The sequence below is a fragment of the Cyprinus carpio genome, chromosome A12 (assembly GCF_018340385.1).
Source record: "Cyprinus carpio isolate SPL01 chromosome A12, ASM1834038v1, whole genome shotgun sequence".
NCBI lineage: Eukaryota > Metazoa > Chordata > Actinopteri > Cypriniformes > Cyprinidae > Cyprinus > Cyprinus carpio.
The window spans coordinates 5,845,415-5,871,576 of record NC_056583.1 but is presented as its reverse complement, the minus strand read 5'-3'; the positions used below and the strand labels follow the sequence as shown (position 1 = coordinate 5,871,576).

General features: G+C 35.5%; 1 protein-coding gene across 4 annotated transcripts; it reads right to left on the bottom strand.

Annotated features, from left to right (window-relative positions):
• Positions 1-332: 332 nt before the first annotated feature.
• LOC109053941 (myoferlin-like) lies at positions 333-26,162 on the bottom strand. 4 transcript variants are annotated; one of them, XM_042767267.1, is made up of 55 exons: positions 25,957-26,162; positions 25,802-25,857; positions 25,508-25,599; positions 22,175-22,283; positions 21,627-21,720; positions 20,418-20,551; positions 20,187-20,315; positions 19,605-19,667; positions 19,426-19,476; positions 19,303-19,333; positions 19,101-19,216; positions 18,721-18,847; positions 17,658-17,761; positions 17,518-17,586; positions 17,384-17,427; positions 16,981-17,063; positions 16,811-16,846; positions 15,738-15,862; positions 15,517-15,630; positions 15,254-15,431; positions 15,041-15,165; positions 14,112-14,221; positions 13,790-13,982; positions 12,270-12,425; positions 12,037-12,168; positions 11,783-11,946; positions 10,942-11,056; positions 10,668-10,770; positions 9,696-9,835; positions 9,444-9,614; positions 9,240-9,348; positions 9,071-9,148; positions 8,413-8,594; positions 8,096-8,254; positions 7,893-7,994; positions 7,445-7,606; positions 7,172-7,337; positions 6,708-6,784; positions 6,513-6,569; positions 5,917-5,925; positions 5,693-5,791; positions 5,320-5,448; positions 5,058-5,213; positions 4,861-4,952; positions 4,614-4,784; positions 4,372-4,520; positions 3,491-3,630; positions 3,300-3,388; positions 3,125-3,220; positions 2,334-2,475; positions 2,156-2,255; positions 1,886-2,073; positions 1,558-1,667; positions 1,319-1,466; positions 333-1,225 (listed from the first exon to the last, which is right to left on the bottom strand). In XM_042767267.1, exons 1-55 carry the CDS (start codon positions 26,042-26,044, stop codon positions 1,187-1,189), a joined length of 6,201 nt encoding a protein of 2,066 aa, XP_042623201.1. In that variant the 5' UTR covers positions 26,045-26,162; the 3' UTR covers positions 333-1,186. The 4 variants fall into 4 exon arrangements, with proteins under 4 accessions (XP_042623201.1, XP_042623202.1, XP_042623203.1 ...); XM_042767268.1 differs by lacking the exon at positions 16,811-16,846; XM_042767269.1 differs by lacking the exon at positions 6,513-6,569 and having other exon boundaries at positions 25,957-26,161.

Sequence of the window (26,162 nt, the reverse complement as noted above, 5' to 3'; positions counted from 1 at the left end):
ATTTTGTAATCATCATTGCACAACGACCCCCAGGGTCCAGATTTTGCTTTTAGTGTTTGACAGTTTTAAATATATATATATATATATATATATATATATATATATATATATATAAATATATATATTTTTACAATTTATATTAACTTATATTAAATCGCACTTATTAATGCAATTTACCTAATAAACTAATAGGCCATACGGTGTTTCTACAATGTATATTCTAATTATGTGATATAACTGATATTTCCATGACAAATTAAACTATTATTGATAATCATTCCTGACATGACTACATGTACATAGTGACACCTAATGGTTATAAAACAACAAAATATTGACAAAAGGAGGTACATTTTTATTGCGGGACAGAAAATAGTTAATTTTAAACATAGATATATACTTTAGGATTGCAAAATGTTTTGTGCTTTTGAGTAAATGACAACATACTGACTCCATTGTTGTTGTTTTTATTGCATTTATAAGCAATTAAAGGTCGCAAAAATATCATCCATGAGATCAAGACTATAGTTTCATCTCAATATTAAGTTCTTGTTAATTGCACTGTTCGATATAATTAATATTACATTTCCAATCACGGGGATGTTCAGGAAAACAGCACTCTTGCTTGTGTGATATTGCTTAACTATATCATATGTTTTATATATATATATATATATATATATATATATATATATATATATATATATATGTAAACTGAACATGACTAATATAATAATTTTACCATGTTAAAAATAACAAAAAGTCTAATTGGTGTTTCTACTAACAAATGGACACAATTTATATAAACATATTAACATCTATGTAACAGTATATATTTTTGAACCAATCATCTTTAAAATGATCTGAGGTTATAATGCAATAAAATATTTTTTTTTTCATAATAGAAAACACTTCATGATTTGTGTCCAATGTTTCTAAATATCAGTGAAACCTGAACCAAAAAGCGATAATTCATAATTAAATGTAATATTGGTGCAAAGAGCGATAAAAGGGTAAACACCAAAACAACCAAATGAAAAATGAAAAATAAAAACAACATGAACACTGTATTGATGATGTGTACATCATTAAGAAAATTAACGATTTCTGTTCATTATTTCACGGAGTGAAACCCAGGTCACGCCAACTACATGGAAAAAATGACAAAGTTGACCTCCTCCTGAAATTAATTGTAGGGCTTGACGATTTTCATGGAAATGTAGTTCTGAAAAACAACAAACAAACAAAAAAAATTAGCATTGTACTCCTTACATCTCAAGTGTAAAGTCTCAACAGGATTGATAAAGTGTGTCCTTACAGGTAATGAATACAACAAGATCCCAATGAATAATAACACTAAGATAAGCAAAACCAATCCGATGAACAGCCACTTAAATCTTCGCCACACTATGAACTTGCACGTCTTGCATGGATTTGAAAACCAAAAAAACGAGGTTTCAGGTCTCCTGAGAAGTTGAAAAGAAAAAAACAAATCTTATGATGATCTTCTGTTAACACATAATACAGTAAAAATATATAACATGAGAACACAATTACTTGGGAGGATCCAGTTTCGGATTCATATTGGGCTCATCTCTGCCTTTTCCAGAAGGTCTCTCATCCGCTTCCTTCTCATTCACAATCTCCAATGTCAGCTCAACCTTTCCCTGCAACCAACACATAAACAAGCTCTAATTAATCAAACTTGTAGAAAAAAAAAGTCAAATCAAACACATTTTACCAAAATTTCATGAGCATTTGCAAGTGAAACATATTTAATGTAGAGAAGGTTTGACTGTATCTATCCGTTTGTATCATGAAAATCAAATGTCCTACTGCACCATACAGAAATACATAAAAAAGACTATACATTAACTGTACTTACACCGAGTTCCCTCTTCCCATCTTTATCCATGTAGCATGGCCACCATCCTCTAACTGACTTCTGGTCAAAAAGAGACTTAAATTGGTCTGATTTTGGAGGTGTGGTTCCATCCGGCACCATGCTGAGGCTACATTTCTCCGGCGTTTTGGCAGGGTTGATGAGGTGCTGCAGATCAAGCTCAATAGCACCTGTAACATAAGTGAGATTAATACACAGACCCCAAAATATAACGACAACAAAACTTCCAAGATCTGCATACGCACGTCTCACCTAGATAATCATCCAGAGAGAATTTGTCATTATCCCATATTTGAACAATCAGCTTGGGTGGGATTCTAAACTCAGATTTGTCGAGGCTCCAGAAATGTTCTTTCAACAGAAAGGAAAGAATATTTTAATACTTCAAAGTGCACTTCATAATACGTTAAATACAGCCAAAACACATTACCTTTTTAGATACGAGACACAGCTGCTCCGCAGGCAGGTATTCAAATCCAAAGACAAATCTCCAGTTGAAATTGCCTTCGCCATCCAAAGATCGGTAATGGACGTCTGTTTTTTGCTTATCTTCTTCCATACCCGGCATCCAACTAATCAAAGGTATAAATGTATGAATTATGACAAATGTTATTAAGGCAAGACTCCACAGGTGAACAGTATAAAAACTGAACTAATCAATCAGGGAAATATGGTGATATCTATTAATCACATGAAATTAAAACAATTGTTTTTTAATTGCAGGTTTTTTGAAATGATGTGTTTAAATATGCAAATTATCTAATTAAATATGCACCAGAAATCTGAACTTTGGATAAAGCCAGATTCAGAATACTTGTTTCATTCTGATGTATTAGAGGTAAATTTAGAAGTCTCTTAATATTACTCTATAATTTCTGTCAAAAGCATTTTCACCGTGTTTTTAGGAATAAAATGTTACATAAATCAGGCAAATGACTTATGAACAAACTCCTCTGTTAAAATATTCAGAATACAGATAGAAATAAAACTGTAAAGTTTGTTGTATGTAAGTGCTACTGAAGTGGAGATTTCTGGCTCAGAAAAAATGTGAAAAAATGGCCTTTAAAATATACGTATAAATAGATTAAAAAAAAACATTTAAATGTATATTTTGGTTGTTTTCTTTCCATTAGTGTAATTCCTGAGAAAAGACATGCTGTGGAAGCAAAATCACAAAATCTCAAAATTAACCAACGGTTTTGCCTACAAACTCTTACGTACCCCTTTACATAGATGTCACTCATATTTTCACTAGTAATGCTGGTTTCATCCAAAACTACGTCATATGTGTTCCAAACAATGACGCGCAGAAAATACCTGACAGAAAGAATGAACGTGAGTTTATCGCCATTCAACAGAAAAGCATAACCAAAAAAAGTACCAAATTCTTTCTCACTTTTTTGCTTTACGTGGAGATATGTCAAAAGGAGGTCCAGGAGGCCCAAGCCTTTTTGGGAAAATGTCAACCCACATCTGGAGTTTTCCCTATAAAACACAGACTACTCAATAACATAATAAAGCAGCATTTAGAGCTTGCTTTCAAACAAAATAGAGTTGAAAAGAACCAGCCGGTGAGTAGCATCACACCTGTGGGAGAGTCGGCTGGAAGCTACTGTAAAGAGTTCTGGTTTCAACATGCTCCGGAACCAGGCCTTGAGTTCTGAGGACGTGCAGAGCGATCCGTTCACTTGGAGGACCCAGATGTTCGTGAATTTCCTTGTTTGCTTCTAAAATGCACACATATACATATATGCTACAGCACCAGGGTATAACTAGACAAGTTTGAATGTTGGCTTGACAAAGCCTAGATTAAAAGTTTCAAACAGCTTTTAAAAGTCATTAAGTTCGAGGTTATTTGGCAGTGTGTGATTTGGGTGGCTGTGAAGGGGCTGCTAGGTGGTTGCTAAGGTGCCTCAGGACAGGGGTTTTCAGCAAAAACAAAACCAGCATAATAGCTTTAAAACTAACCCCATCACACTTTTTATCCCTATGGTTTTCTACATCATCGAAATCACATTCTGAGGGAGCGGACTAAAAAACAACCAACGGAAACGGTATAAAAAATCAGCCCAATTCCATGGACTTGGCAATACTGGGTCGCAACAGGGTGCTATGCTTTGTAGAAAATTTAAAAGGGGAACAAAGAAATTCGATTTTTTAAGTTTAATAGTAAATATATCCACCTAATATTTTAATAATTATCTTTGGCTTTAGTAAAATAACAATATAAAAGCTAATGTCTAATATTACTCTAATAAAACAAAGCCATTATATTTAGGGGTCCTTGGGCGTGTTTTTTTAGTCTTTTTGTTGTCCTCTATAGGCCCGCTATACATCCAATCGATTCAAAAAGATATAGCAAAATGATTTAGAACAGGCTCTGTATTCAGTTTGGTGGATATAAAACAATAACAGTTTGTCAAGCCACCATAATGATGTTCAAAAGAACAAAAAGCTCTGAAAATTACCAAAGTCAGAGAGGCAGTACAATCGGCCACCAAAAGATAGCGTGTTTCCGTTGTCTTCGCTCCTGGGTGAACTTAAGCCTTTCCAACGGGCAAGTTGTTCAAGAATCTGAGATGGTTTGAGTTGATCGCGCCACTGGTTTGGTCCAGAACTATTTAATGAATAAAACCATTAAATCAACTATTGTCTCTACTGTTGTCATTAAAGAAAATACTAAGTTTGCATTAAACTGTATGGGTCTCACATGCAGTATGTCTGGGCTAAGCCACAGTAAGAACCAAAGCGAGAAAGAAGACGGTTCTCCAAGTCAATCACTGTCTCCCCAACTTTCTCATCACGGCTGAGCAAATCAAAGTCATAGACTGCAATTTTCAGGTCTTTGTCTTGTGGGAGGAAGCATGTCATTTCAAACATCCTGTTGAGAGACAGAAACTTAAGTCTACTTTAACAATATGATACATGAGAAACTCTCAATAAATCTATGGCATTACCTTCCAAACACTGGGTTAAGAGCGTATGGTACATAGTTGTCTCTGTCATCAATAGACTTTTTCCCCAAAGAGATTTTAATGTATGGGTCACACTGAAATGAAAAGGACCTTTTAAAAACAATGACTTCTTTAAACTGTGCAACTGAAGCTCAGAATTAGTTCTGATGTTCCTTAAAATGCTGAATGAAATCAAGTACTTTGCCATTGTTGTCTTTGGGTTGCAGGTCGATGGCTTGAACCACATAGATTCTGACCACACACTCCTGTGAGATGCTGTCGGGCAGCTCTATGAACTGACGAGGCGGAGGGGGCACCCCTGGGTCATCTGGCAATGGGTACATCTTAAAGGAGCCCTGAAAACAATCAATCAAACCAAATCATTTATTTTACACAACCAAGAACAGAAAAAACCTAAAGTGTGACTTAAATATCATTAAATTTATTCTTAAAGCATCTTGCCTTGAATTCTCCAACTACTGCGGGATCATCATTGTCACTTTCATTTTTACCACGATACAATTTGAAGGTGTTGCAGAAATCAGTGAGACCCATGAATTGTTTTACACTTTCAAGCTCATGGTCATATACCTGTGAAAACCAACAGAAGAGAACCATTGTAACTGCATGGAAAAGAGTAACCAGCACATTAATTAAGAAGAAACAAAGTCACATGCGTATGGAACCAATTTTACTTTCCTTGTGAACTATTCCTGTAACATTGTAGTAACATTACTAAATATATTTCTAGATTTTAGGTATTTATTCATTTAATATTAAATAAATATATATATATATCTACAATATTATCATAATGTTTAGACAGAATTCACACCTCCAATGTGTCATAACCTTTGTCAAGGTATGGGCGGCATTTCTCACTCTCTCCAACAGAAGCATAAAACTTACTCCACCAATCAACAGTCTCTTTCTCCTGTAATGTAATGACAAAATAGATAGTTTCATCCTCATGATAGAGCTAAAATACAGATATGATGATAAATGATTTAAAACCAGGGCTTAAGTGGAAAGTGTGTCACCTGCTATCACAGAACTCACCTTCTCGCGCTGATGAAACCAAGAAGTGGATACATTAAACAAACACAGACACACACACACACACACACACACAGAAAACATTATTCATTAAGATTTGTTAAGAAGTAATATTATTAGGCTTGTACCAGCTCTTACATCCCATTTCTGTCATTTTTCAGTCTAATTTCAACTTATTTTATCAGTACAGCACGACCCCAATCAATATTAAAAGACTAATCACATTAAAAGATTTATCTAAATCTATGTAAAAATTAATGCAAATTTAAAAAGCTTTAAAACTTTCAAAAATCTATACAGTTTAACTTAATACTTTTCTCCATGATTAAATGCCTATAGTACACACAAGGGAGTAAGCTTTAATTCATTCATTAAATGAAAGTTAGTTTGATTTCTTATAGAGCAAGTCAGCTGCAAATCACCAGAATGGGAAATGAGATTGATCATTTTGAGAACAACCGATTGATTTGATATTCCCCCAATTTAACCCATTTGTGACTACAATAGGTGAAGATTCACTTAATCAGCCTCAAAGTGAGCTATGGAGAAAAACGTCAAATTCAGGCATTTTGATTAAAGTGTCTTATTTCTATACATACTTGAATGTGACTAGCAGTGGCCATTTTGTCAACAGCAGCTGAGATGCCATAAAAATACTGAAATTCACAAAGTTGAAAATAGGAGCACATTTATTTTAATTCGATGTGTGTACCAGTGTCTATTACACAGAGTTCTCTCACAAGGTGAGACTTAAGTTCCTAAACCTACCAAATCAAGTGACTTGGTACCAGTACCTGAGCTTCTAGAAGATGCTGTCTGCCGTCATCTATGTTTACATGGAGGTCTCTAGGAGAAGCTGCCATCAAAGCCACTGCAGGAAAAGAGAGAATTTTGGAAGAATGCTTATTAATATTTTCTTCAAATTTGCATTTCATAAATTTGCTGAACAACAGAGTTAAAGCGACTATGCATGGTTAAATATTTGTCAAAATCAGTTATAACCGAGTATGCAAATAGAATAAATAAATGACCAACCACAATTCAGCATGCACTTACTATAAGGTTTACAACAAGCAAAATGTATAGCACACCCAAGGCTGAAGTTATCATCAAAACCATGTTTGATTTGATTAAAACCAGAATTTAAGGAATACCAATACAATGTTTCCTTACACACGCAAGCATTGGTTTGTGATACTGGTTTGTAATATTTGGTTTGTAAAAATCAGTCAACAGAAATGTGTAAAAAGTAATGTACCTTTTGAAGACATGGCCACTTCTGCAATTGTGGCATAAGGATCACATCGAAACTCTTCCAGAGAACTGATGGTGCATTGACCCACCACGGGTTTCCGTCCAAAGGGTCTGTGGTCGATGACTTTCAGCACTATAGGGGGAGTATACATCTCTTCTTTGGGTAGAAGCTGAAGAAACAAAACAAGATGGTAAAGACATATAGTCTATGGCCGCATTTGACAGCAAAATACCAAAGCAACCAGCCTTTTCTCCACAAGCAGATATGGATGCTCACCACTTTTAATAAGAGGACATTTCCTGGAAAATTAGGGCACTTCTTCATGTTTTTGATGACAGCTGTCTGAACTCTCTCTTCTCCGCACTCCACCACCAGAACGGGTGATGTCACTGGAGCCAGCTGATACGTCTTCATGTTACGCAATCCCCATGCTAGAACCTGCATCCAGCAAAACAACAGGAATTTCAAAAACACCTGAATACTTCAATATAGCCCTTTTTTCTGCACAAGTTGACTGTCAGATTAGGACAAATATGACTTCCTAGTGTAAATATGGGTGGTTGTGTGTGTCACCTCAATAAATTGTCTTTTTTGATTAGAGATTAAATTTTAATAGTATGCTGTCTCAACACATTAATTAATGAATTAAAGAGGTTTTCGATTCTGCATGATTTGACCTTACCAAGTCCAAACAATAAAAAAAAACACACATAGCTAAACTGACCTCTATAGCAGTGAGTTGCACCACAGGTCGCACCCCTTGAGGAACCATATAGAGTTTCTCTCCTCGTTTGGGGGGAACAAGAGGAAGCTCAGTGTCATTTCCCTAGAGTAGGCAACATAAGAATTATCAAGAAGAAGAAGAATTGAATCACAAAGCAGCCACTGATGTGGTTAAATAGGCCTAAATCTCATTGAGAATCACACCTTGGCCTTCAGAATGAGCTCTGCAGCCACCAGAACCTCCCCAGCAGGAGCATTTTTGTGCATTACAGGCTCCCAGAGGAGTTTAGGGGATCCATCCATACCTGAATTCAACTTCACCAATGGTATGCATGTACTTCTGCCAAGCATTTCATCCTTGCCCTAGCAGGATGGACAAAATGTAAATCATTCACTCTGTCACTTGCAGAGCAATTATATACACAAGTTTAAATTATGAGTGAACTATTTCTATACATTTAATAAGCATCCTGGGACAACCTGAGAAGCTGATAGTGGCAGCATAAAGAACTCAGACTAACCACTTGATCGCTGTCATAGATTTCCATAACCACAGCGGGTGGATTTTGAGCAAGAGACTGGGGATCACCATAGATTTCCACATTTTTAAAAATAAAAGTCTGATCCCATGTCGGGTTCAAGGTACTTCGGACTGTCTCTGTCGTTTGGCTGTGATGCAAAAATGACACATGGACGTATGGATCTGCAATTTAAACCAATATGATTTCAGTTCTAATAAGAGCCTGGTCACTTTTACAGATAATTAAAAGTAGTGCTGTCAAATGATTAATCGTGATTAATCGCATCCAAAATAAAGATAAAATAATAAAAATAAAGTTTTTGTTTACATACTATATGTATGTGTATTGTGTATATTTATTATGTATATATAAATACATACACATACAGTATATATTTTGAAAATATTTACATGTATATACATTTATATATTTATATTATTATATTATATATAAATATATTTAATATATAAACATAACATATTTTTCTTAAATATATACATGCATGTGTTTATAATTATATATACATAATAAATATACACAGCATACACGCATATATTATGTAAACAAAGACTTTTATTTTGGATGTGATTAATCGTGATTAATCATTTGACAGCACTAATTAAAAGACATATCAGCAATATCACAACTGCTATAATACCTGAGAAGCTGTCTTTGTCCAGAGAAGTAAGGTTTCTGGCCTGGTAAACATAGACTCTCAAGTGGTATGCGTAGGATTCTGCAAGAAAAATCAGGTTCAACTTTAATAAAATGGATATTCTGGTAACAAAAAAAGATGTTTCTGAAATCTCTGTCTTTAATCAACTCACGGTCAAATGTGCACGATACAGTCGGTGTGTTAGCTCCAAACTGCTTAACGGAAGCTTCTGCTTTATTGCCTTTTTCATCACTTTTAGATTCCATGTCGACTTCCTGTCCCTGGAAATCAGCAGTGAAGAAGTCATTATATGGCTAACAAAAAAACAGGATAAATATATAAATTAATAAAAAAATTATGCAGCTTTGATGCTAACCAGAGCTCCCTCCAGTTTGAAAATGGCCGAGGCTCCAACCCGATCAGCAGGTGTCATCTTCCTTCTCCAACGCCGCCGACGGAACGTGTCAGATGATCGCTGCTGCCTGTGGAACTTCCAGCCAATGAGTGAGGAGTATTCCCATCCCTCTGGATCTCCTGTATCCTTCGTCTGCATGTTAAGCAATTAGAAAATACACATTAAAACATATGATCCTAATTAACTTTGAAAAGTCTTTTAAAATGCACTTGCATCAGCAGCTGTTTTGGCACCAGGAATCCTTTTTCGAGGTCGGATCATTCTTCTGCGACGATGAATGTGGTACATCTTCTCAGTTGCCACCCAGGATTTGGGCTTATCATCAGGTGGAATAGTGACGCCATATTCCCAACCTAAACTTGCAAATACACATCATATAACTGCACAGCCCAAAGATTTATGTTGGATGAGCTAAACAAGTTTTAATCATTACAGTATGGACTTGTTATTGCCAACAGATATGCAGACACACTGATGTGAGCATGTAAGACATGCTGATGCTGCATGAACAGACATGCATAAATCCAAGAGCAAATCTAGACAGGCGGAGCTGGAGGAGGTGGAGAGTATCTCTGATAATGCGCTGCAGGATCCGCTTACAGCTAACACTTGAACCAGACTATTTAAATGTTGAGCAAGCAAGCTTTTTGGCTAAAGAATCAAACAGAGTCCAATCAATCTGTGCCATGTGTTTAATGATATGATTGTTAGCAGATAGCAGATGTAAAGGACCTAACAGTCTGTGTCATCTAGAGTTTCATACCAAGCTTCCATGACATGTGTCAATGTGTAATGTGCTCTAGTGTGAATATGTAAAATTTATCATAGATAAATTCTAGAAAATTAAGTACCAGTCTGTTTCTTAAATAAAGCTAATGCATGACTTCAGAAGACTTGAAATATTGCACACGTCAAATGGTCTCTTTGGTGCCTTTATGGTGTTTTTTCTTCCATTTAAAAGGCTGCCTCTGGTCCCTATATTTTCCTTTCATCAAAAAGAGCAATGAACATTCAGCTAAGCTTTACTTTTTTCTGCTCCGCAGAAGAAATTCAGTCATACAGGTTTGGAATTACATGCAGTTGGGCAAATTGTAAACTCTTTTTAAATGAAATATTTTTTAAAAGCAGCTTAATTGTTAAGAACACATGGCAAGATTTGTAAACAAAGTACAATGGCAGGCTCACCTCTTTCATCGACAGCACGGTTACCATCAAAAGTCCAGTTATCCTCCCACTTCCAGCCAGGAGGGCATTCAATCTCTGTAGGGCCCCGAACCTTTTCTCCATTCTGTCAATAAAGGTTAACAGTGAGGAATAACAGGATTTTTGAGAGATACTTTTTTTTGTTTCACATGTAGGAGTAGTAGTGCCACAGAGGCTGCTTAAATATAATAAATGAATGAACAAATGGCTTGATTAGACATCTGATATGAAGCCAAGGAATGGGAGGTGCTTTTACCACATCAGTGTAAGGCTCTGCTGCAAGTTTCCATTCTCCTCCTGGTAATCGAGTCTCGTTCTCATAGACCTCATCCACGAAGTCTGTGTGTCCTGCATCAGCCTCAGTCAGCAGACTACCCGTCCACCCAAGAAAAACATAATTTTTGACTAGACCGTAACAGTTTTTGAAGGAAATATGAGTGGTGGTTGTCCATGCAAAACTTGCCACCATTATGCTAGGAGGAGTTATAAGTTCAAAGGAATTTAATAAAATTTCATTCAATTCAATTAAGTTAATAATGGTAATTATCAGTTTATATAATCTTATACATTTCATTTAATAATATATTGAAATAAAATTTCTCACAAATACTGGAACAAAACATATTTTTTCTTGCATCACAGTTTTGTTGTAGTTTTTAAAAATTCAGAAATTCCAAATTTTACAATTCATAAAAAGGGGGTAAATGTAGGATTAACGTAGTATTAACATAGTAACACATGGTAACATTCAAAACTTTTTGCACAATCACTCACAGATACAATATGTTTTAGTCAAAAAAAAAAAAACTTTAAATGTGACTCTTTTTTAAGCTCACGTTTCACCGGGTCAAAACTGACCCAGGAATGCGAAAGATGTCTACAGATTTTTAATGTGACAGCAGAGTTAAAATGTTTATTGCACTAAATTTTCACACATGTACTGGGGTGAACAGGCCTTTAGTTTAACATTTAGTTTTGCTAGTTTGTTCAGATGTTTAACCCTAATTGTGAGAAGTAGCAATAATGATGCTTGGAAACGTCATTAATAATTTGCCAGCTATTTCCAAATGTTGTGTTGAGGGTGGGGAACAACTCACCTTTTCTCTGGATCAACACCCCAGTCACCTTCCCACTCCCAGCCAACAGGGGGCAAGAAATACTCATGCTTCAGCTTCACTTTGCCTGTGACATCAGAAAACTTACTACGATTCAGCAGACCAGTGGTCCCCCATTTCCCCAGAACCTGAGCCTGGTTTTCATACTGCGAAAGAGACAATGGATGAACATTAGCTCCTCACTCAAGACTGCATCTCTCCAGACCTAAAACCATTAAAAAAAAAACAATATTTACCAATTCTGCAAATACTTTGAACACTCCCTCTGCATAATGATTGAACTTCTTTTCTTCTGTTGCCAGCCCAAGCCACATGTTCACACGTAACTGGATGGGAATTTTCAAACCTTTTTTGCTGTCCATGGGATACTGTTGGGAAATGGTCATTATGGGATAGTTTTCATGGAGCAGAATTTAAACATGTTTTATGTCACATGTTTAAAAAGAAGCATGGAACAAACTCTCAATACCTTCATAAAGACAGTCTGGGTCTTTCCGCAGAATTGACCACATGCCTGCTCACTGTAGGATGAATAGAGCACTTGATGGGCTGGGATGCGAGTGTATGCTACCCTCTTCTCTCCTCTCAACATCCAGATAATCACATCAGGCATGCTGATCTGAGACTTTGAAAAAAGATCTTCCACGATTAATGAAGATACAAATTATGTTTGAATAAATAGTCAGATTATATTAGTCTGACCAACAAGAATTCAATCAAGTTCTAATCTAGCACTAGTCTCTGACTGTCTAAAGTATACTGTACACAGAACATTAGCATTGGAAATCGGGGGGCACCAGTTTGCCTGGAGTTGTTTACTAGGCAATATGATGACAAAATGAGTGCTTTAATAACTGAATTGCCACAGTTTGTCAGGTTTATGGCATCAAGTCTTTAAGAGAGACTTTGTTTGAGGTTCATAGTAGCAGCTAAACATTAACAAACAGAACCTTATATTCCATGTCGTTTCTGTGAAATAATCATGCTTCTTTTAGCTGGTCTAATATCGTCATAGTCATAATAACAATGCCACCCCTATAACCATATGTAAAAACAGACATGTCTAAGCTGGACTTTGTCGATAGTGAAAAGTTTGTCTATGTGAGACTTTTTTTTAATACAAGGGTAGCAACCTAAGAAAAGAAACAGGGACAGCAGTGGTTCAACAAAATAACTGTATCTGAATGTGTATTGACTGGGAATGCATCAATATTAAAATTCTGTTTGATACCAATAAACTGCTCATTATTTTTATGGATAATTGATAAATAGCCGATTAGTAAAATTCTATACTAATTTGTCTTAACAAACAAATAAATAATAAAACACTATATATATATATATATATATCATATATATATATATATATATATATAATATATATATATTAGTGTTGTCAATCGATTAATTGCATCCAAAATAAATTTTTTGTTTACATAGTATATGTATGTGTACTGTGTATATTCATTATGTATATATAAATACACACACATACACTATATATTTAGAAAATATTTACATGTATATACATTTATATATTTATATTATTATATTTTATTTTATATAAAAATATTTAATCTGTAAACATAACATTTTTCATAAATATATACATGCATGTGTTTTATATTTATATATATATAATAAATAAACACAGTGTACACACATATTATTATGTAAAACGTCACACACACACACACATACATACACATATATACATGCACATATATATATATATATATATATATATATATATATATATATATAGATATATATATATATATACATATATATATATATATACATATATATAAAAAATATAAATATATCTATATCTATATCTATCTATCTATATATATATATATATATATATATATATATATATATATATATATATTTGTAATCGCATTATAGTAATGATTAGTCCAAAAAAAAAAAAAAAAACTGTATCCCTGACTGTAGCTCCATTCCTACACAGGATAAAAAAAATACCTCCTCAGCGAGTTGCTTGAGTTTGTCCAACCAGCCTTCAATGATACTCAAGCACTTATTTACATCTGTGGCTTCCTCAAACAAGTGTTTTGCTCCCTTCATGATGTTCTTCAGAACACTGTCCCGCAACAACTTCATCTGAATATCCAGGGCTGTGAGATTGGGCTTCCCCTCCAGGTCAGGGATTTTGACACTGAGGACAGAGGAGTTTGTATTAGTTAAACCATGTATGACAAAAACAAACACCTCTCTGCCCTTGTCACTATGCATGTAGTGACATCTTAATGATTGTTGATCTAAAATGATCTAAAGTGGATATTACCTGCTGATATCTTCCATTAACTGATTGATAAGCTTCAGCCAGATCTCTACTAGTCTTTCATCTGGAGCTTTGGACTGTACTGCAGACTTTAATGCACTGAGGTTTGTTTGCTGCAAAAGGAGGAATTATATTGAAAGATTTGATGCACAAAGAATGAATGGTCCACTAAAATCAACACTTGATTACTAATGATTCAAATTTGATTTACAGTGCCCCTATCATGCTATTTTCAAGGTTCCTAAAATTGTTAAATTGTATTTATCCTGCACTTTTGGCTTTACAACTCTACAGATTATTTACATACACATACAGCTACATTACACACTGCATGAAAAGCAAAATTCAAAATGACATAATAGTATGGCATAAAAGTATGGGATTGTTAAGATTTGTAATGTTTTTTAAAAAAGTCTCTTCTGCTAATCAAGGCTGGATTTATTTGATCAAAAACACAGGTAATATTGTGTAATATTATTGCAATATAAAATAATGGTTTTCTATTTGAATATCCTTTAAAATATAATTTTTTCCTGTGATGCTAAGCTGAATTTCCATCACCATCATTACTCCAGTCTTCAGTGTCACATGATCCTTCAGAGATCATTCCAATTTGCTGACTTATTAAAAAGAACAGCATTTATTTAAATGATTTCTGAAGGACCATGTGACACTGAAGACTGGAGTAATGATGACGAAACATCAGAAATCACAGAAATAAATTATAAAGTAGATTAAAATACAAAACCATTTTTAAATGGTAATAATATTTGACAATATTACTGTTTTTCTGTATTTTTGGTTAAATAAATGGAGCCTTGATGAACAGAAGAGACTTCTTTAAAACACATTAAAAATCTTACTGATCTCAAACTTTTGAACAGTAGTGTATAAGTAGTATGCTGATGTGCACCATTAGAAACTTCACTTACCAAACGGTTAGATATATACAGAATGATGTTTACTGAGTCTAACCGGTGACTGATATCCTCCCAAAAGGACGTGATAGCAATCACAGGCTTAGTGTTGGCCCAGGGCAGGTAGTAGTAATTATTACCTGGAAGGACCAAACAAAAAGCTTAACACCACAGATCCTAATTTTTAGTATTTTCATTACACACCAAATACTTCAAAACGTGCATCACCATCAAAAACAGCGCAGCTGTATTGTGTGGTCGAAGCCAGAGGTTTGCATGTTAGGTCATTCTTGTTGCCATAGTTGCCAATGCTAACTTCAAACTGAATGGGCTCCCCTGGTTCTTGGATCATAGTTGCACTATGAAACACTGCACACAGACAATACTTCCTTCTGCGCTGGTATTTCTATTCAAAGAGAGGAACACAAACCCTAAATAAAGGATTCAGGTGGAAAAACTACTTTGCATGAAAACTCAACAAAGAGCCTAACCTGAACAACTAAGAGATCATCGCTTGGTATTTCTTCCACAGACTTGTCAGCCTTTCCATCAAGTTTAGTAGAGAGTTCAACAAGAATTCTGCCTCGGTAAGCCGCCCCTTCACCCTGCAAATATATAAAAATCTTTCAGCCTACAAGAAATGCATTTTTGCTGCAAATAAATCCTCAATACTTGGGAATGGAAACATATCAAATTCATCACTGGCACTTGCCTTTCCTAAATTAAGGTCTTCATATGGGTCAGATAAGCTTGAGAACTCTCTCGGGCTGCCATACAGATTTATATAGCAAGGTCCAAAAGCAGGCAGGAAGCCCATCTCAGAATTCTCAGTCTCTCCTGTGAAAAAAACACCATCAATAAAAATCTTTCCAGTGACATGATAATAGTTGGGTGTTAGAGTGAGGTTTGTTAAAGCATGCCAAACGCAGAGCTCCTTAAATTAGTATTTTGATTAGTATTATAAATAATTTGAAGTGCATTTTAAAAGCGCAGAAATTCATTAAATACACACAGATTCATGCTGTGATTTTAATTATATGGATAAACAATGTTATTGATGAATGTTGGCATAATATGATTCTACACAAATGAACAATAACAAAACATATACAACCAGCCAAAAAAAAAAAATTTATTGTGCTCACCAAGACTGGATTTATTTCATCAAAATAAAAACAGTACTATAGTTAAATATTATTAAAATTTAATACACCTTGTTTCTATTTGAATGTGTAATTTATTCCCTTGATGGCAAAGCTATATTTTCAGCATCCATAACTCCAGTCTTCAGTGTCACATGATGCTTCAGAAATCATTCTGTTATGCTGATTCGGTACTCAAAATGCATTTCTTCTTCTTAGGTCTTAAGAGACCTTTTTCAAAAACATTCAAAAAAATCTTAATTATTCCAAACTTATGACTGGTAATGTAATTGAGACGCTTAATTAAGCCATGCCATTTTATGTAGGTGATTAAGGTTATCATGAATTGCATAATTTAATTTCTTGGTGTGCGACATGATGCATAACATGCCAAAAATAGCATAAGTGCTCTGCGCTTATGCTGATTTGAAGAGCGTGCACAGACATTCATAGTAAGCGCAAACTAACTGCAAACCCTTGGGTACCAAATCCTTTCAGACCAATAAGAATAATGATTGGTTTGAGAGAACAACGTGTTTAATAAAACTGAAAAGAATTGCATGTTAACTAGTGTTTTTTAATTTCTATATTGTGTATTTAGACACAAGGGATTGCAGATCTGGAATCAGCGTATATATTCAACCTCCATCTGCTGAAAACTCATCTCCTGCGTGATCCTCTATCACAAAGAAAACAAATAAAAAACAATAAAAGAGTTTCATAGTACATTTTCAAAAGATCCGGACATGACCCCTGCATTTAAAAAATAAAAAGTTTGACTTGAAAATTATTTGTGTATACTGTAGTTTATACCTTCAGTTTCACCACCAGAGGATGCTACTTTGGTCAGATCCAGATACGTGGTGCCTATGGCATCATTCCCACTGAGGCGATCCCTGAGAAAGAGTGGGAGTCAGCTTAAATGTTCCAGTTTGTCACAAAATCAGTCCAGCTAGGGGTCATCTCAGTTTTTTCCACTGTTCCCTGAGCAGCTATAGTCTGGTTTATGGGCAGGAATGCATTGTGGGAGAGGGTGGGACAGCACTGTTATGACTCACACTGCCTGCCTGTGTCCTCCCAGCTCAAAACACTGACCAAACCTTGACTCCCAGCTCACATTCCATGACTAATAACACAGGGAATTCTCTCAACACGAATTTCAAAACTTCATATCCGCTGTGGCCATGCAACCTTACCACCACGCTTACATACTCACCAGTCAAATACAGTCAGCTTGATTCTTTCACACATGGATGGGAACTGTAAAACAAATAGCACCAATGGGAATCTCCGAAGGACTAACACATTTACAAAGTGCATAAATAAATATTTCCAAATCCAGCCAATTACCTTAACCTGTAGGTTGAGCTGTTGGTTCCACTCTGGATTTGCGTTTTTCTCAATTATTTGTGTACAGAGCTGAAAGATATGTAACTGTAGTTAAGACAGAAAGCACAAGCAAGAGGTGTGTATGTTTGGGTGGGCTGTACCTTTTTGCCAGCAAACCAGGCCTCAACAAATGGATCCACTAGATTTTTCTTGTTTTCTTGACCCCCAAATGCTGCTTTTATAGTCTGGGTGATGGAATCATCCACTGAAAACAAACACTTCAATGTTACAACTTCCGTCACTTTAAAGTGAAGGTCATTCTTTCACACACTGGGAAAAGAAACTGTTTAGTACTTATGAAATACAGCTGTTACTTTTATTTACATTTACATCAATAAGTTACTTAAAGAAACAGTTTACCCAACGATGAAAATTTTCTGACCCATCCAAGATGTAGATGAGACTGTTTCTTCATCAGAACACATTTGGAGAAATCACATCACTTTCTCACCAATGGATCCTCTGCAGTGAATGGGTGCCGTCAGAGTCCAAACGTCTGATAAAAACATCACAATACTCCACATGACTCCAGTCTATCAGTTAACATCTTGTGAAGCATGTGGATTACTTGTGGATTATTGTTATGTTTTTATCAGCTCTCTGAACTCTCATTCTGACGGCACCCATTCACTTCAGAGGATCCATTGGTGAGCAAATGATGTAATGTTACATTTACATCTCTTTAAACTCACATGCATCTTGGATTGCCTGAGGGTGAGTAAATTTTCTGCAAATTTTCATTTTTGGAAGAAATATCCCTTTAACATATTTAAATACTTTCAACTACATTCGCTAGTTAAGTTATACGAAACAGTTTCTTGACTTATTTTTAAACACGAAAACATATACTGCCGGCCTTCTGATTTTTCAGTCATTAGCTTGATTTACATAGACATTGGAGAATCAGGCAAATGATTTGTGTCTCTCAGTAGGGGAGCGTTAACAGCCATAGTGACTCAACAGTTAATGGCAGGGAATGGTTTCACGTCAGCTAGTGCAATGCCACCTTGATGGAACAGGAAGTGACCCAATGTTCAGCATCAGCTCACCATCCCAAATGTTGCCATTTCCTGGACTTACAATAGAAACCACATCATACCACTCCAAAAGGATTGTCCCCTATGCTGCTTTAGAAAACAAATGTGTAAGGAATAATTGTAATACTCTGGGGGATGTCCTCAGCCCGAAACACTTTGAGTCTGAGAGTAACCCATCGGAGAGCGACGCCAGCAGGCAGCAGCAGGTTACTCTCCACATCATCTTTATCATTGTCCTGCTCCTTCTTTTCCACCTGCCAAACAGACATTAACCAATGGGACCGGTTAATACAGTTTGTGTAGCAGAAGCTTACAAATTAAGATTTTTTTTTTAGTTTCAAAATGACAGGTAGAGAGCACGTGCTATTGTATATTAAAAATGAATAAGAAAATAAGGTGCACCTTCTAATGAAAAAACAAAACAAAAACTCATTTAAAGATGAGTACTGTATTTGTCAATCTATATATTGTAAAGATGTTAACATAAATTATTTTCAGGGGACGTACCGGCGGTTCATCACCCGTTCCAAGCACAAACATGCTGACTTTGAGATAACCTTTCGCTCCTGAGCTCGAGTCATCTGGGTCATTCAGGAGAATCCATTTCTTCATGATACAGTGAGCTATGGTGAGAAAACAACTTTTTTTGAGCAGTCAGTTCAACTACAGGTAAAATCTGACGAATATTTTGTGAGTATCAGAAAATTACCTGGTTCATCATAGATGTATCCAATATCAAGCTACAAAAAGAAAAAAAATATTTATAAAAGTTCATTTTGAATTACACTGTGGGTCTAATACAAAATCTACATTTTGGATTTCACTGAATTACCTTAAATTCACCCATGAGACAGTCTGCTCTGAAAGAATTGGAGTTATACACCTGTAGAAAAGAAGAAAATCATCATCATCATCAGTAACTCTTTCACAAAATTATATTTCTCATTTTCAATAAATATATGATAATTTAAATATGAAAAAAGTGGTGACTAGCAATAGCTTCTTTCTTACCCGGAAGCTTATAATCTCATCAAACAGTTCAGAGGGCAACATGTTGATGTTAAAAAAGAATATCTGTAAAGAGTGATATACAATGTATTCAGTGACACTGATCTAAGGAAATAAAGAATTTTCAAATAATCAGGCATAGAGAACAACATTTCTTAAAGGGATAGTTCAATATTGAAATTTCACTTTTTTGGGGTACCCACATATTTCAGCATATCTTCTTCTGTGTTCAGCATAAGAAAGAAATTCATACAGGTTTTGAAAAACTTGATGATGACAGAATTTTCAGTTTTGGGTGAACTAGTTCACCCAAAAGTGAAATTTCATTTCAAGGGAAATGTCATATACTATATAGTATATAGTTTATCTATTGTATGAACCATTTTTGCAAGGTTTTTTTTTTTGTATGTTTTTTACAGGCTCACTTGAAACAGTGAGGATGAGTGCATGATTGATAATAGAATCATTTGATCTATTGAACTATGGTGAACTATTCCATTCAATAGTAAATATCTAATTAATAAATAAATAAAGAGTTGTACAAATACTACACAAAAAAAAAGAAAAAAAAAAAGATTTGTATACCTCATCAAAGTATGGGTTATTTCCTTTCCTGATCCGAGTCCTGTGTGTCTCTCCACACACATGCACTTTGACAACAGGTTTGATGTTATTTCCAGGCAACTGACGTCCCTCAATCACCCGCACGCGGATCTTTGACAGAAATGGCATTTTAAAAAGACTAATAAAGCATATGCAGTCAGCATTTAAAATGCAAACTATACTGTATTTAATGACCACAGGACGATCCTGTACCTGAAAGTCCTGAGGTTTGTTAGCCAAATTATGACGTTTTCTGGTCCTAGGCCGAAGCTTCTGGCCAGGCTCACCAGGAGATGTGACAGTGCCCTGTCCACCACCATCAGTGACGTCCCCCTCTTCCCCCCCAGCTGATCAGTGCACACACACAAAGAAAAATTAATACATAAAGCAGAACATCATGGGTTAGTCAGACATAACCAATATGGCAAACGTGCAATTAAAGCTAAAACCTTTTCACAAATTAATCTTCACAGATTCTTGTAATCAACCCCTAACCATAAAACATCTGAAAAATGTATTTCTTTACACTTCATTTAAGACTTAACTTTAACACACCATCAAGCATGTCATCTTTATAACACTCCATTGCAAGATCAAACACAAAAACATTAAAGGGATACTCAACCCCAAAATGAAAATTTTGCCATTAATCACTTACCCCCATGTCTTTCCAAACCTGTAAAATCTCAGTTGGTCTTTGGAACACAATTTAAGATATTTTGGATGAAAACCTGGAGACTTGAGACTGTCCCATAGACTGCCAAGTAAAAAACAGTGTCAAGGTCCAGAAAAGGTATGAAAGTCATCGTCAGAATACTCCATCTGCCGTCAGACATCCAATCTGGGTTATATGAAGTGACGGGAACATTTTTGTAAGCGAAGAAAATAAAAATAATGACTTTATTCAACAATTCCTTTGTCAACAGTCTCCTCTGTGTCTCTCCATATCACCGTATGCTGTGTATGCTCTTCTGTATCAGCCACGCCACAAGGATGCGCTGTTTTCTTTCAAATCAAAGCTAAATACATGTAGAAACACCACCTTGTGGTGTGGATATACAGAAGAGCATACACAGCATACGGTGATATGCGGAGACACAGAGGAGACTGTTGACAAAGGAATTGTTGAATAAAGTCATTATTTTTGTTTTTGTCGCTTCATATAACCCAGATTGCACGTCTGATGCCAGATGGAGTATTCTGACGACGACTTTCATACCTTTTATGGACCTTGACACTGTTATTTACTTGGATGTCTATGGGACAGTCACAGGCCTCCCAGTTTTCATCCAAAATATCTTAAATTGTGTTTTGAAGACGAACTGAACTTTTATGGGTTTAGAGCGACATGGGGGTAAGTGATTAATGACAAAATTTTAATTTTGGGGTGGAGTATCCCTTTAAGCCACACTCTAAGCTAACCTGTGTTTCCGCCCATGCTGCCATCTAGTTGATCCTGCGTGTTTGTCACAGCACCAGCAGGTGGCTCGTAGCCAATCGTCATGCTGATCGTTGCCTACGAAAGTATGCAGCTAATTATCTAATAATAATGTCAAATAGACTACATAAATACTGAAAGTGTCTTGAATATATTGACAGTGATGCTATCAATGCAAAGATCATCACCAAATTACATCTGATATTTATTTTTGATGACTATGTAAACATGTCTGTCAGGTTTATGTGATGACTAAATTAAAATGAACCAGTCAATTAAGCCAGTCTGCTGTACAGTAAATGGTAGCAATTGTTTTAAATAAAGTTGACAATATTACTTCTTGGTAGCTGAAAGTATTAACAAATTGGATAAAGTATTTGATAAAAGAACACAGAAAAGATTTGAATCTTGTGTAGATGAGTTCTGTGAGTGCAGCTTACGTGTGTACCTGCTTATATTAAAATTGCATTCAAATATAACAGAATACATTTTCTTTAGTGTGTCATTTGATTTAGAAGATAAAAACACTCACTCCTATGTTCTTGCCATTTTCATCCAGCAGAGCCAAGTTTTTCACAGGGAGAGACTTAACCTGGCTACTGGCAAGGTCTTTTAAAGAGACATTTGCAGAACCAATTAACCTAAAACAAAAAATATATATACACATATAATTAAAATAAAGGCCTGTGGAAAATCAAGCTAACATATAATACTAGTAACATATAATGTTTTAAATGAAGCTGTTTGAACTCTTTATTTGCATTTAAAAACAGTCAGGGAAAAGTGCACCATGTCTGACCCTATTTATTTTCATAATTCATGTTCCTGGTCCTATTGTCAATTATCTAACAGTTACTATTATTAAAAATCTTATTGTCAGTTACCCACCAGCTATGATAATTAAAAATCATTTATCAAAGTGTCAAAACTTGATCTGCTTCATAACCAACTTTCCATTAGGAATCTTGTATGTGTGTGTGTATATATCTATCTATCTATCTATATATATATATATATCTATATCTATCTATCTATATATATATATATATATATATATATAGAGATAGAGAGAGAGAGAGAGAGAGAGAGAGAGAGATATATACACACACACACACTCATGTATATGAAATGCTAATAAAATATTTTCAAATGCTAATAAACATAGATGTCAAACACCACAATGCGTGAATGTTTTCATGGGAGAACAGATCTTTGTGTGCTCTCTGTGAGGTCACAAGTGAGATCTCCTCCAAAAGTAAATAATGCCATGCAGATTAACACTGTGATCGGGACACTTAGTAGGTCAGCATCCAGGAACACCCTCAAAGTCAATTTTCCATCTGAGAATCACCTTAGCTAAGTGAAATGTTTGCTGATTCTAAATTCTAATTCACAAACGATGAGACATTCTGCTTTTACCTTCTGAAAACACTGCCCTGTTAGCTCCACACATTTGATTAGCGTGCTGTCGTGATATCATTTCACAATAATGACAAGGGTGCGTCCACAAACATTAGACCAGAGCACACTGGGTCCCATTCATGAAACACAGCACAAATATCTGCGTATAACATTCATAAAACCATTAAAAATGGGGTCAATTTTCTGTCTAAAGTTTTGCAGTCATGGATAAAAAAAAAAGCATGAAACCAAAATGTAAAAACGCAAGTAAAAATATATTGCACAAAATATAAAAATAACAGCAAAGATTTCAGAATAGCAAACAATGGTCATGGATCGAAAAAATAAGAAGCGCAAATCAAAAATGTAATGCATTTAAAAAATAATAATAATAAGCATGAATCAATTTAAACAATTAAATAATATTTTGGAAAACCGACAGCTCCTCCTCTAGCCAATCAGTTTATACGGGGTGTCGACATCACTCCAATGCGCCTCATTAGCTGTCAAATGCTCAGTGCTTATTTGTACAGGTGAAAATGGATAACCATCAGCTGGGGTAACATCTTTTCATACAGGGATGTTAAATGTGTCTGCCTGTCACAGCTGTACGCTGTGGATGCGATTCATCTTGATTAATTGATTTGACAGCCCTAGTTCGAATTACAATGAAGCCAAATTAGAATGAATGAGAAATCTGATGAAACATTCCTCCCAAAAACCTTGATTATCGCAAAATCCTATGACAATAGAAACAACAGTTGCATTGCGCAAAATTCCCTACATAGTCTCCAACCAAATATTCAAAACCAGATGATCCAAGTTTCAAACAAACATGCCAAAGCAAACATATAAAGCGAAGGTAACCACACCCTCCAACATTTCGCCTCATTCCGTTTCCTTTATGGAATGTTATTTCTGAGATCCTATGCCTGGGGTGATTCCAAGTATGATTAATATTTACTAACCTCTCGTTAGCTTTGATCAAACACATATTCTTTAAACATCTCAGCATCCCTGTACTTTAGTACACACACTGCAGTATTTCAATGGAAATATATAACTCTGAATGTGCTGTTCACTATAATTCTGCCCTTACAGGAAGCAGTCGTTGGACTAGATTAGTGTCGTGATGCTCTTCATTTGCCAGACTCTCAAACAGAACTGATTTAAAATGCAACAACGCTACTTTTGTTCTGAAGAGCAAAATAAATGTGTCCCACAAGATTTTGCCAAGTATGTTGGTGGATCAACATCATCTCTCAGTCATCAACAGTCTTAACCTACACATGAACTAATCCTAAATTCAGTGGGAATCTTTAATTTGATTAGACTGCCCTATCCCTAAAGTTGTTGATCCAGGAAAAAAAGTCCAACAGGAAAATGCCCAAAATCAGTTAAAGATTGGTAGCCATTGACTTCCATATTATGGGGGAAATTTCTATGGAAGTCAATGGCTACCAGCAACTGTCTGGTTACCAACATTATTCTCTCGTGTTCAGCAGAAGAATGAAACTCATACAGGTTTGGATTGGAACAACTTGAGGGTGAGTAAAAGATGACAGAATTTAGATTTTGGTGTAAACGGTCCACTTAAGTGTAACATCTGACAATATTCTGGTTTGGACATGTTATGGCACATAATGTAGCTATTCAAATCAGGAATGACTACATGAATTGATTAAAGCGTTTAAAATAAGTATGAAGGAGTGGTTTATGCTTAGAAAAAAGCATTCATAAAAGTTCATTCTGACAGACCCTAAAACAGCCACATGACATCAACAAAACAATTTGCATGTAATTGCATGAATGTAAATTTCAGCAGGAGTTATGTGCCTCTTTGTGTTTGCCACTGGATTTCCTCCAATGCGGTTCTCACAGAAAAAAATCTGGAATAACTGGAAATGCATGAAATTTATAGCCCAACATGGTAATAAAGCTCTCTAAGACCCTTCTGTTTATTTCAATTCAGGTCTTTATGCAACAACTGCATTTCAGACCAGTAACTAACAATCATTTATTCATCCAGTACTGTGAACCAAATGCCTCCGTTCCACCCCTCATAGCATTGTGGAGCAGGTCTGAACATGGCCATGAAGGTGTGTGAGCTGCAAGGTATTACGTTGTCTCACCAAGATTAACAAGGGTTACTATTACCCTATTACTATTTCACAATACAGATGTGAATCAATGAATCTGTGAATCAACAAAGTTAATGAAATGATGCAAACCTGTGTTTTCAATTCTGTCTGCATTTTAAAGAATTGCAAATCACTTTTGGTAAAGATGCAATTCTTAAATACAGGAGGTCAAAACTCTTAAGTCCTATATGCCTTGAACTGCTCTAGTCACACAGCTTCTATTTGATTAGGGTGGGAGCAAATGTTCAACATCACACTGTTTGTCTTCTTAAACTGGTTAATATTGAGTATATGACTCAAATGAACAACTGAAAAACACTTACTTGTCCTTGCCAAGAGTTTCGTGGTCTTTCACAATCACATCAATGTAGGTGGAAGAATCAAGAGGAACACCTTTTAAATCAAACTCAAGTGTCTAAAGGGGAAAAATGAGTATTCAGAACTTCACAAACTCTCAAAGCTATCTGAGAAATGTTTAAAACTGTGCTATGCAGAATATTAATATGCAAGAAAACATACTCGGGTTATTATAATCCCATTAAATAAACAGTATGTACATATTGACAGCGTTTAAACATGTATTTAAAAGAATAAAATAAAGAAATAACTCTACAGACCTCATTCCACACTGGGTTCAATTCACTGTTAATTGGTTTGGTTTTCTTCTTTTCGTCTAAAATGATAAGAAATCCATCAGATTAACAAATGCAGTAATTTAGTCGGGTATTCTGCTGTTTTATGGTTAAATAGGAGACACTTGAGGAGTTCTTACCTTTAAACACCACAGAAGCGACGGGGTCTGGACTGCCCAGTTTCTTTTTGGGCAGACCCGCCGCAGACTCGACTGCCACACGCAACATGACAGAAAAATCAGCTTTTTCATTCAGTGCACTTCCATAGTGATGTCTATCTGCATGTGAAACCGTGCGCTCGTTGCAGTGCCCTCCTCATCCATTTGGGAGTTTGTGAAGGGTGTGG

Coding starts and splice junctions, on each gene's coding strand:
- LOC109053941 (XM_042767267.1), bottom strand. CDS start 26,044: ATGTTGCGTGTGGCAGTCGAGTCTGCGGCGGGTCTGCCCAAAAAGAAA. Junction 3,631..4,371: donor GTACTGCCTCTCTGACTTTG/GTAATTTTCAGA, acceptor TGTGCATTTTAG/AAGCAAACAAGGAAATTCAC. Junction 1,226..1,318: donor TCTTGTTGTATTCATTACCT/GTAAGGACACAC, acceptor GTTGTTTTTCAG/AACTACATTTCCATGAAAAT.